The following is an 11514-nucleotide window of genomic DNA, read 5'->3' on the forward strand; positions in this document are numbered from 1 at the left end:
CGTTTGCCAAGATAGGGAATTTCAATGCATTTTTCGAAAAGGTTTTTCTCGGCTATTATAAGGAATTTTTTGGTTTTTATTTTTTTGATGAAACCATTTTAGATATTTCTAGGGATATTGTTATGTAGCAAATTTAAATTCTTATTTTTTATATATTTTTCAACTTATTTTTTATAATAAAATTATAGTATTTATATGGAAACTAACAATGTCCTTCATACATGTACCAAAGACCTTAAGAAAAAAATGAAATCATTCCGATAATTAATAACTGTAAAATCTCTTGTGGAAAATATTATTAACTTTCGTAGTGTGAAAATCGTCTTGTCTCTCTCAACCCTAGTTCTTTTTCACAACAAACTGAGCTTACCGTAAGCAGACCCCCATTACCGGTTTTATCTGATTTAGGACCTTACGAGGGATGTTTCGCATCTATAAGGAAACAACTAAAAGTACAAGCGGTAAAATTAGGTCATTTTAAGAATTGATGTAAAAGATGAATAAATTTAATAAGACTATGTATTTACACCCTGGTGTAAATAAAATAGAATTACCTGTAATTCTATTTTTCACCAAAAATTAAGTCTAATTATTATGCAGAAATGTTAGGAATAACTTGAAGCCCTTTTTTCTTACTGGATACCTGCTATGGGTTTTTAATCCGTTAGGGGTAGCTACTGATATGATGAAGTTTACAAAAGTAGTACTTGTTGTCTTCATAAGAAAATACTGTTTATTACTTGAAGGTATGTAGGTAGACAAGAGGCTTATTTTCCTATTTGGCTGTTTCTAAATAAATTAAAGGTAAATATTTACATTATTTGAAAAAGGCTGTAAATTAAAAAAGTCCGGGATATTATACTACTAAATATGTAAATGCACAACAAAAAATAAAAGCAAATAATTTAAAACGAAAATTAAATAAAAATAATGACAACAATCTAGTAAACAGAAGAAAAATTACTGAAGAAGCAGATGATGATGATTATGGTTGTGTTGTGCAAAGATGTTTTGAAAGTAATTAAAAAAACTCCTGAAGCAATTCAGATAATTTTTAATCAAACAGTTTTATTACAATCACTATTTACCAGCTTATGCTGAAATGTGTTTAAAAAATAGTTGCTCTATGTAAAATACAACCGCTTGTAACTTGTAACGTTAGTGTTTTTTATTCCATTTGTTACTGTAATAAGTGCTAAATAAATAAATAAATAAATAATTCAGCCCTACAGGGTTCCTGCTTTCCGGTCGCTAGATTGGAGAGTACCCTGCTTTCCGGTCGCTAAATCGGAGAGTTATAAATGATAATAAGTAATTGTCAAAAAATTAGTACTTTATGTAGTATTTTTTGTCTCTCAAAATGTTTTTATTTTTTGTAACTTTTTGTAATACACATAATTCCTAAGCACAAACTGTCCTCAGTGAAATTAATATAAATATTAATTTTTTTTTAGGATTACGTATTGGGCTTAGTGCCTTTATATTAAACCTATCAATTTTTTAATTTATTTTTAAATAGATGAATAAAATAAAAAAATGTTGGTCCATGAAAATGAAATGAAAGAAGGCGGATTAAAAAGCAAAAATCTTTAAGTACTTACACGTTTTTATTTTAAATTGAAATAAGAGATCCTAATTAAACATAAAAAAATACAAATTAACTCACGAAAGTAACAAAAAATAAAATAAATTTTTAATACTTTTTATTGTTACAAATTTAAAGAAAAGATAGAATACTCATTTTTAAAACAAGAATTTTCTATGAACATATATAGAAAAATGCTACGCAAGGGGTGCGTCTTTTAATAAGTTTTTTTCCAATATGTATTTCCGAAATCATTTTAGAAAAAAATTTCAAAATTTGGTACAGATGATAGCTTTTATGCACCTAAACAAGTCCAAAAATAAAATGTTGAAATTTTTAATTAAGGGCTTACTAAAATAGATGGGATTAGGGTACAAATTTACTGTAACTATTTTGCCTGTGGTTTCTTGCCACATTCAGCAACAAAATTTCATATTTTTTCATAAAAAAAGGTCTTTTGTGTTTTTCCGATACAATTTACGGATTTTTAGTAAAAATCGGTTTAAAAATTTATGTTACAGACCATAAACAGCATAAAAATTAAAAATTAAATTTGTTTTACCGTTTAGGACGCACCTGATTAAAAATTTTGTTATTTGGCATTTGTTTAGGTGTACATATAAAGGTACCAAATTTTGTAATTTTATCTATTCTGAAATATTAGGAAAAACCCTTTAAAAAACGTACCTTTTTAGGGGGTGTAGTTCCCTTTCATACCATTTTTCGAAACACTTTTCGTCTTAAAATTAAATATTCTACAACTATTTAAATTTGTACCTAACAATAAAAATGAAACACTGTATAATTAACACATGAAAAATTAATTCACAAAAATTTAAAATTAACTCACTAACCCCCTAATCCCCCCCTTGGGTACGGCCCTGCACATGACGGAAATTAATGAATGTCAAAATTACAGTAAAACAGCTATTTTTTGAAACTTGACATTTTTCTCTGGGGAGCGAGTTCTGGCGCACCTGTATACTGGTAGGTTGTGCATTATGGTGATTATATTCTTTTGGTTCAGTTTTATTGAGTATATTTTGAGAAAAAAAAATTAAAGATTCAAAACATCAATATACATAACATAATGCTTTCGATTTTAACATATGATTATTTGTTATCATATAAGATTTATGTCAAATAATAACGTTACTTATAACAAAACAAAATTTAGAAAAACATAGTTTATTACGTACATACCACCAAGACGAATTTGAGTGTATGTATTTATCAATTCAAACTTAGTTTATGTCCTTTTACAAGTTGTGTAAAGAGTAAAATCGAGAATTTGTTCCAATAAATTTAAATATAAAATATATAAAAAAACTTACAAGTGCGAAGGTACAGGGCAAATATCACCGAAAAAATATACAGCTTCATGTCCATATTCCACGAACTTCAAAGAAAATAACGATTAGTTTAGATTTGTGTGATTCATAACCACACCTCAACAACACAATAATGTAAACGTTGCGTGGTCTTCGAACAGGTGGTCAATGAAAGTGGAGGGACTGAGTGAATACCATAACTCGAATCCACACTTCCCGAGTTGAAAGTTCGTAATACAATGGTATCAATTCACGACTGCAAAGTGTGTTGCTGTTCTGTCGTAGTCAAGGCAACGAATTCAAATTCATTACAACTTTAGGGAAGGTAATAAAAAGGCGAAAGAAACTTAATAAATAATACATGTACTTACTGCATTTTACACCTTATTTATGAGTAATTTAAGAGTGGATGTATTTATTGTAATATTTGGGGATGTGGTAGCAGCAAGGAGGTTAGATGGACCTAATAATAATAGTTATTTATTATACAAGACGATAAAGAAATTGTTTATCTACGAGTGAAAAGGTTAAGTTTACGAGTGACGAAGTCACGAGTGGACTTTTTTCACGAGTAGATAAACAATCTTTTTTTAATTTGCGTTTGTAATACGTTTATTAACGTCTGCAGTAGGAGTCGTTTATGGCTATCTATAAAAGCACACTGTACTTTAATGAATTTAGGATTATTTAGTTTTTGTATGCCGCTTCTGACTTGACAGGTAACAAATTTTGCATTGTTGCTTCGTCAATTTCGCGAATTTCGGGCGGAGTGCAAACTAAATTCTATTGGCTCAGATTTTATTTATTATTATTATGTTGTAACACGAATAACTAATAATTTGTAAATTTTATTTTGAATGACAGACGGCAGAAATGAGTGAAAAAATCAGGTGGGCGCCGAGTGTTACCAACCGATACCAACTAACACAAAATTCTCTAGACGACAAAAATATATATTTTTTAAATTAAAATAAGAAAAAAGGGGGCGCAAATTAGAAAAAATTGCATAAAATACTCGTTTTATAATGGCATTGGTGCACTCATCCCATAGAAAACTCGCCTACGGCTCGTTTTCTAACTTGAGATTCGTGCGCCAAATCGACCCTTATAAAACTTGCTCTTTAATATACTATTATCGTCGTGTATAATATTTCGTTTTATTTTGTACTCACCAACCAGAATTTCTTGAATATAAACAGTAGATAAAAATTACTTTATTTCATTAGACGATAAGAGACTACTTTATCTACTGAAATTAGTTGATAAAAGCAATCTTTAACATTAAGTACAAAATAAAAAAAAATATTATCCATGACTATAGCGAAAATTGGTTATAACGAGCAAATACCTTGGTCCTTGAGTTCTCGTTATAGAGGAGTTCTACTGTAATAAAAATAATAAAAATTATTACATATAAAAATGATAAAATTATGTTTTTTTAACTCGTACGTACCTAATTAAATTTTGATATACAGAGTGCGCCAGAACTCGCGCCCCAGGGAAAAATGTCATATAAAGTAATATACCAGGAACATGGGAAAAATGTTAAAAAAAATATCTATAAAAATTTCAAAGTTATGAGAGTTTGACTCTATTTATTTCTGTTGGAAAAATAATTTTAAGTTTCAACAGAGTGTAAAGGATACAGAATCTCGATATATTTTCAGCCCTATTGATACTGATTATTAATTAATTGTACATCGGATCGCAAAATTGAAAATTTTTCTTAGTTTCTGACATGAATCTACACGAGGGTAAAATAAATAATTTAATAAATTAATTAAACACATTTTCATTATAATAAAAATTCAAAAGTTTATTAAAAAAATAACAAATTGACATTTTTTATGTCATGTAGAAGAGTATTCTCTTTCACAGTGAAAACAAAAATTAAAAATATTGATATGTTTTTCCTTATAACTTCAAACGGCCTAGTTCCCCATAATTCCGCAAACTAACTGTTTCGGAGATATCGAATGTGAAAATTTTTAGAATTTCTACTAGAAGCTTCCCTCTTTTGTTTGAACAGACTACAAATAAATGTTTGAAAAAACGAACAATTTTCGATATCTCCTAAATCATGTTTGTTTTGGTCCATACTATTACCTCCTGAAATATTTTACAATCTTTTATTAACACCTTGTAGATTTGATACATGACAATTTTGTGATTCGTTCTCAATGAAACTCTCAGTTTAAATACATTCTTTAATATCCGAACTGTTTAGTTCGTTTGATGTCGGAATCAACTAAGTAACTAACACAGATAAGACAGGTAGTCTTATCAAAAAAAAATCCGCCGCTGCAATTTACCTGAGGGATTAAGGGACATAGGTATTTGAGGGTGCGTTGCAATTTGCTATTTCTTACAGGCCGTCGCTGCAATTTACCCGTGCTGGATGCTTCAGTCATTTATTTGTCGAACACATTTATTTCTATCACTTTCATTGGTACACCTACACTATTAGGACAACTTCCCAATTGAACTTTGATTTTAAAATATTATTCAGGTACTAGTTACGTGCTGAAATCTATTACACAGGGCGACAAAAAAGTCATGTCGTGATAACTTGACAAATTTTATATCATTTTGTTCGTCTCAGTGAGAAAAAATCAAATGCACTAAAAAAAATTTAAAAAGTCCACACACTTTGAACAAAATAATATTTTTCTAATTTAAATGAATTTAACATACTTTAACTTTAGAAAATAAAGACCATTCTAAAGGGATGGCATTGTCATTTAGAATGATATAAAATTTGAAATTGAGTATTGCTAAACTTTTCTTCGAATAGTGTTCGAAGAAGTTCGAAGTAAATCGAAATAATCTAAGAAAAACCCTACGAGTAATTTTTTTTGTTATCATTACCATCGTGTAGAGCATCTCTTTATTAGTTGTAATCCAAATTTTCAAAAAAATATACCGAGTAGTTTTCAAGATATGATTTTTAGAAGTTAAGGTTTGCTAATCAAGCATTGCTCCATATTGGAGAAATACATGTTAATCTTACTTAAAATTGCATTTTTATAAAAGTATTTGTTCTAAGACTTTTCTTTTGCTTAAAAATGGTCAATTGCACCTTCTTTGTTCTAATTACAATAAACAAAAACTGTTTGTTTACTTAAAACAAATAAAGAGTAATACCTGCGTACTAATTAAAGCAAATAAAGAGTTTTTTTGTTGTAAAAATGACTACTAATCATTGAGCAAAGAGGATCTAAACGTTTAAGGCACGAGTCTTAAATGTCACGGCAAATCTTTTCAATCAAATCACTTTCCATTCAGACTTCGACTTGTTCACTTTGTTCTAGCTTTCTGAACTTTTTTTGAAAATGTTCTGAGCAAATGCTTTCTTATCACATTCGAGTGATGTTAAATGCAATAAGTCACCTGATTTATTTTGTTGGTACATTCTACGATTAGCTTCAGTTAGCTTGTAGGTAGTAGTTGTTGTGATAACAGTTGCACACGAAGCAACTGACTTATTGCATTCAACATCAGTAGAAAGTGATGAAAAAGCATTTGCTGAGAATATTTTCAAAACAAAGTTCAGAAAGCTAGAACAAAGTGAACAAGTTGGAATCTGAATGGAAAGTGATTTAATTTGAAAAAGATTTGTTCTTATATTTAAAGCTACTGCTTTAAACTTCTAGATCCTTTTTGCTCAATGATCAGTGATCATTTTTAACAAAAAACTCTTTATTTGCTTTAATAAGTACGCAGGTAGGTACTCTTTGTTTTAAGTAAAGAAACAGTTTTTGTTTATTCTAATTATAACAAAGAAGGTGCAATTGACCATTTTTAAGTAAAAGAAGAGCCTTAAAACAAATACTTTTATAAAAATGCAATTTTAAGTAAGATTAACATGCATTTCTTCTATATGGCGCAATACCTGAATAGCAAACCTTAACTTCAAAAAATCATATCTTAAAAACTACTCAGTATATTATTTTAAAAATTTAGATTCTTACTAATAAAAAGATGCTCTACACGATGGTGACGAAGAAAAAAAATTACTCGTAGGGTTTTTCTTAGATTACTTCTATTTGCTTCGGACTTTTTCGAACACTGTTGGAAGAAAAGTTTGCCAATATTTAATTTTAAATTGCATATCATTCTAAAGGGCAAGTCCATCCCTTTAGAATGGTTTTTATTTGAAGGAAATCGGCCTAATAGTTATTGAGTAATGATTTTTTAAAGTTAAAGTATTTTAAATTCATTTAAATTAGAAAAAAATTATTTAGTTCAAACTGTGTGGACTTTTTGATTTTTTTTAGTGTATTTGATTTGTCTTACTGAGACGAACAAAATGATATAAAATTTGTCAAGTTGTCTCGACATGACTTTTTTTGTCACCTTGTGTTATCATTCTCAGTAGTCGAGGGCATTTCTATTCGAGACATTAACGATGTTTATTGTTTGGAGGTGCATACAAAACTCTCAATCCGCTATATTAAAAATAACTTACACAAGAAAATGACAATTTTGTCAAATATTGAAGTAGTAATTATAAATATTTGCTTCGAACGGGAAAGAAAGGGTGTGAGTAATTATTGAAGATTAAATAGTGCCCAATTTATGCACTCCCGTATAAGAATAAAAACATCAATAAAATTAATAAATTGTTTAGCTGAATAGGTAGGTAGGTATATAACAGCATGTTCTCAGAAATAAGTGAAATTATATTCCAATGTGGTGTAGAGAATTTTTATGAGGGTAGCTTACAAAAGTATTCTTCAAAAATTTCAGGTAAAAATTTACAGGAAATGATGCTGATAACAGTAACTACTAAACCTTCTTGAAATGTGACATTTATGGAATTCAAGGGAGTGAGTAAGACCAAAGCAAAATATATAAAGGGTGTTGCTGTCCTAAAATTTGCTTATTTTAAGAAACTTTGCTGAAGTGACAGTTTGCGTCTCGGTGCAGGTAATTTTTTTACTTATTTTTGACTTTCACTCACTTGAATTTGTTGTTATAAATACACTTTTTACAGAATGAATTCCTTCTCCGTTTTTTTTTTACTTTTGACATTATGCCATTCGATGTCAGGAAATAAAAATACGGATTCGTTGGGAATTTCAACTACCGTCCCTCCACAAGCAGTTTATCAACCGCAGGATCCGAGCAGATATGTACAACCACCAAGTTACCATTATCCAGACATGTATGGTTCTATTTCGCCCTATGAGAGTTACCTGTATCCTTCAACTGGTTATCTTTCATCGTCACCGATTAGTTCAATGACTGGACTTTTTCCAAGCGCACAGGTACGAAATTTTATTGATAATATGTGATAATATTTATTTTAATATTTAAAATTAAACAAGATAACTCACAAAGGTGAGCCAACTTTATTCAGATTTGTAGATGACTACTAACTTAGAAAATCTTGTAGAACCTTATTAATTTTTTATAACTATTAAATAATAATATTTTTTTTTTAATTGAAGATAGCGTTACTGTGTTGATGTTCAGCAAAATAAAATCCTGTTCCAAATTTTATAATATGTATTTGGTTAAATGGTTACAAAGTTATTACAAAAAAAAAATTCCATACCCAAATTCCAAGAGCTGTAAAATTCTTATCAGTAGAGATAGGACTCGAGTTATTATTTAAATTAACATCATTTTTGAGGTTCAAATATTACTTTATATGTATGAATTACCTGTATGTATAGCCATCGCCGTCTCGATACAGAAATAATCTTTCTCTCGCTTCGGTATTTTTTGAGTTCAACGCTTTAATCTGGGGAATTTTTTTGACAAATCTAGTTTTTAGGCTTAAAGCGTTTAACTTCATAATATCTATTGTCTTGTTTTCTTGTACTCTTTCTTCCCAGTTTTTATTAGTTGCGTTTAAGGTTGCGTTATTTTTCATTAATTCAGTTTTTTCTTAACAACATCCGTAATTAAGAGAAAACTTGGAATCACTGCTGCATTTTTTACGAAATGCCCGGGCGGGATATTGATCCATTTCATTAAGAAGGCGGTGATAGCCATAATTAGGTAGGTCCTGCTCATTGAAAAAATTTAAAGTTACATTGGGAAAATTCAATTACTTTTAGCTCAATTTTTCTAAACGAAACACTCCAATTTTTTTGTATTAACATTTTCTATACCTACCTACAGGATTATTCATAAATATGAATCAATATTTGAACCCAAAAAATGACCTATAAAATGATGTTACTTTATAATAACTCGTGTCCTATCTCTAATGATAATAATTTTACAACTCTCGGAATTGGGGTATGGAAATTGTTTTTTTCTGTAATAACTTCGAAATCATTTGAAGAAATATTACAAAATTTGAAACAGTTACTTGTGAGAACATACCTTTTAAACTGGTAGTCACAAAAACCAAATACATCTACTCCATTTCTGGTTGCTACAGTTGCAGGTCACATTTTCAGCGTTTTTTTGCTTTCTTAACATTAATTTTTTATTGCATAAATCGATAGGGTAATCAATTTCAAATGAAAAACCCATAACTTTTAATACCCCTAAAATGGACCGTTTTGAAAATATTTTAATTTAAAGTGAGGACTGCGATAGAGATCCATTTTTGAATAGGAAAGTGCGAATCCAAAAGAATTTTAAAAAATCTAATATTTTGAAAACGTTTAAACTTAAGTATAGAGAAAGCTGGTGAAAATCACTTGAGTTATTATCCACAACTAAATATTGATAAAAGGGTGACCAGAAAAAAGCCCACACGAAAAATGGGCACAGGAATAAAGCTCAAAAAAAAGCCCACAAACATAAATGCCCACAAGAAAAAAGCTCACATGAAATAATGCTCACAAAGAAAAATTAAGAAATATTAAATAATGATTTGTTTTTTCGTCAATGCATAATTGTCTTCAAGAGATGGTTTGTTAAATTTTTTATTAAAAAATTACATTTTCATTTAACTTGGCCTTTGTCAATATAAAATAAATGGCAACTTAATTCGAATTAGTTTAATTCTGAATTAAATTTTCATTTCGCTTTCTGTAAACCGGCTCCTGAAGGAATTTATCTTGAAACCACTTCAAGTTTGCAATCTGATAATTTAGGATCCTGCCTGGTTGGGATTAGAAGGGTCTGCATCCAGCAGGGGCTGGTTTATTGGGGCGTCATTTTCATTTTGTTCGACTGTACTTTTATGTAACAATAAAAGTCAGTTATTATTATTATTAATAAAGTAGGTAGGTACTCATACATAAGATGAAGAATGATAAACGAATTATTAAGTTGTTAAAGCATAAAAATAATTTTTAACAATGATATTTCTAACAATCCTCGTTCTCAAAATTACAAGAGCAAAATTTGATTTCATCGCTGCTATCGTGGGTTATGATAAGTTCATTAACGATTATACATACATCTAAATGACTTTCCCTACTTAAATATTGGTCTTTATTTGCGATTACATGATTGTAAACTCTTGCAAAATGACAAGTAAGAAAATTTTAGAGAAAAAAATGCACGCCCATAAGTTTCATAAGTGTGCGCATTCCAAGTTTTTTCTCTGATGCTGTCATTTCGCCACCAGACGTAGAATAAGCTCTACGCTCTTGATTTTACACTTCTCTTGAATAGGATTACAGCAAAACTTTATTCTAAAACATTTTTATTGGCATCTGATCGATTATAAATTCACCCACGACAGCAGAGATTGTTTTTGTGAGTTAATTTACTGTGAGCTTTTTTCCCGTGGGCTTTTTGACAATTGGGCCTTTATTCATATGAGTTTTTTTCTGGGTGGGCTTTTTTTATTGTGCGTTTTTTTCTAAGTGGGCTTATTTCTTTGTGGGTTTTTTCCGTGTGAGTATTTTCAGTGTGGGCTTTTTTCTATGGGCTTTTTTCTTGTGCGCAATTTTCGCGTGGGCTTATTTCATGGATTCGATAAAAGTTACCTTGTTTCTCTTAAACTAAAACTGTTAATTTTGCAGGGAGCTTTCCAAGTGGCGCTCAGAATTTTTTCCAAGGTTGGTCTATTTCTCATGGGAGGTATGGTTCTTCTTTTCGTAGGAGGATTGTTTACTACCGCAGTGTGTTCTTTTACACCTCTATGCAATATTACTTTCAATGGATTTAGTAATATTGACAAAGAAACAGTCCGTGCTTTCATGACGCCAGAAAAAATATCAACAGCTGCAGCACTTGTTCAAGATGCCATTGGGAAATATCAACGTCTTCAAAGATCGGGAAATTAATTCAATGTTCTTCTAGATGTAAATATGTTTTTAATAAATATACGATATACTTATGACGCTATTGGCAGTGTTTTTTTTAATTAGTTTGATTATTTTTTGACGTTACGTATTTTAACCTTTGGCATCGTGTTCAGCGGGTAATTTTACCTCTAAAAAACCATATTTCAACTGTTTTTAAACTCAAAATATTTATAAGTTTTTAAAGGTTTTGTGCACTTTTTTGAGTCATTAAGATCACTAGAAATGTAAAAAACGTTAAAACGTTTTAAAGTTAAAATTTTTTTGATTTTTGTCGAGATTTTGGTCGAGCGGTCTATTTATAATAACTCCGGACTTCTTGATGATAACCGCTTATGTTTGGTACCATTGGAAAAAAATTTAATTTTCTTTCATA

At 29.7% G+C, this 11514-nt stretch overlaps 2 protein-coding genes across 2 annotated transcripts in view; one reads left to right on the forward strand and one right to left on the reverse strand.

Annotated features, from left to right (window-relative positions):
• The window catches only part of LOC123010221 (U-scoloptoxin(05)-Sm1a), a 16395-nt gene extending 13289 nt beyond the window's left edge, over positions 1-3106 (reverse strand). Inside the window, exon 1 of the mRNA XM_044406930.1 lies at positions 2920-3106. Within this exon, the coding sequence (XP_044262865.1) occupies positions 2920-2974 (55 nt within the window). The 5' untranslated portion in view covers positions 2975-3106. The remainder of the gene's footprint in view (positions 1-2919) is intronic.
• Positions 3107-7324: 4218 nt separating this feature from the next.
• LOC123010182 lies at positions 7325-11120 on the forward strand. The gene is made up of 3 exons (XM_044406881.1): positions 7325-7341; positions 7913-8186; positions 10857-11120. Exons 1-3 carry the CDS (start codon positions 7325-7327, stop codon positions 11118-11120), a joined length of 555 nt encoding a protein of 184 aa, XP_044262816.1.
• The last annotated feature ends 394 nt before the right edge of the window (positions 11121-11514 follow it).

The sequence above is a fragment of the Tribolium madens genome, unplaced genomic scaffold, assembly GCF_015345945.1.
Source record: "Tribolium madens isolate multiple individuals breed KSU strain unplaced genomic scaffold, Tmad_KSU_1.1 Scaffold_7;HRSCAF=85;Tcas5.2_LG10, whole genome shotgun sequence".
NCBI classification, from domain to species: Eukaryota; Metazoa; Arthropoda; class Insecta; order Coleoptera; family Tenebrionidae; genus Tribolium; species Tribolium madens.

What these genes read in the sequence shown, in the direction of transcription:
- LOC123010182 (XM_044406881.1), top strand. An exon ending in GACTTTTTCCAAGCGCACAG is followed by an intron (nt 8,187 to 10,856) that starts GTACGAAATTTT and finishes TTAATTTTGCAG; the next exon opens with GGAGCTTTCCAAGTGGCGCT.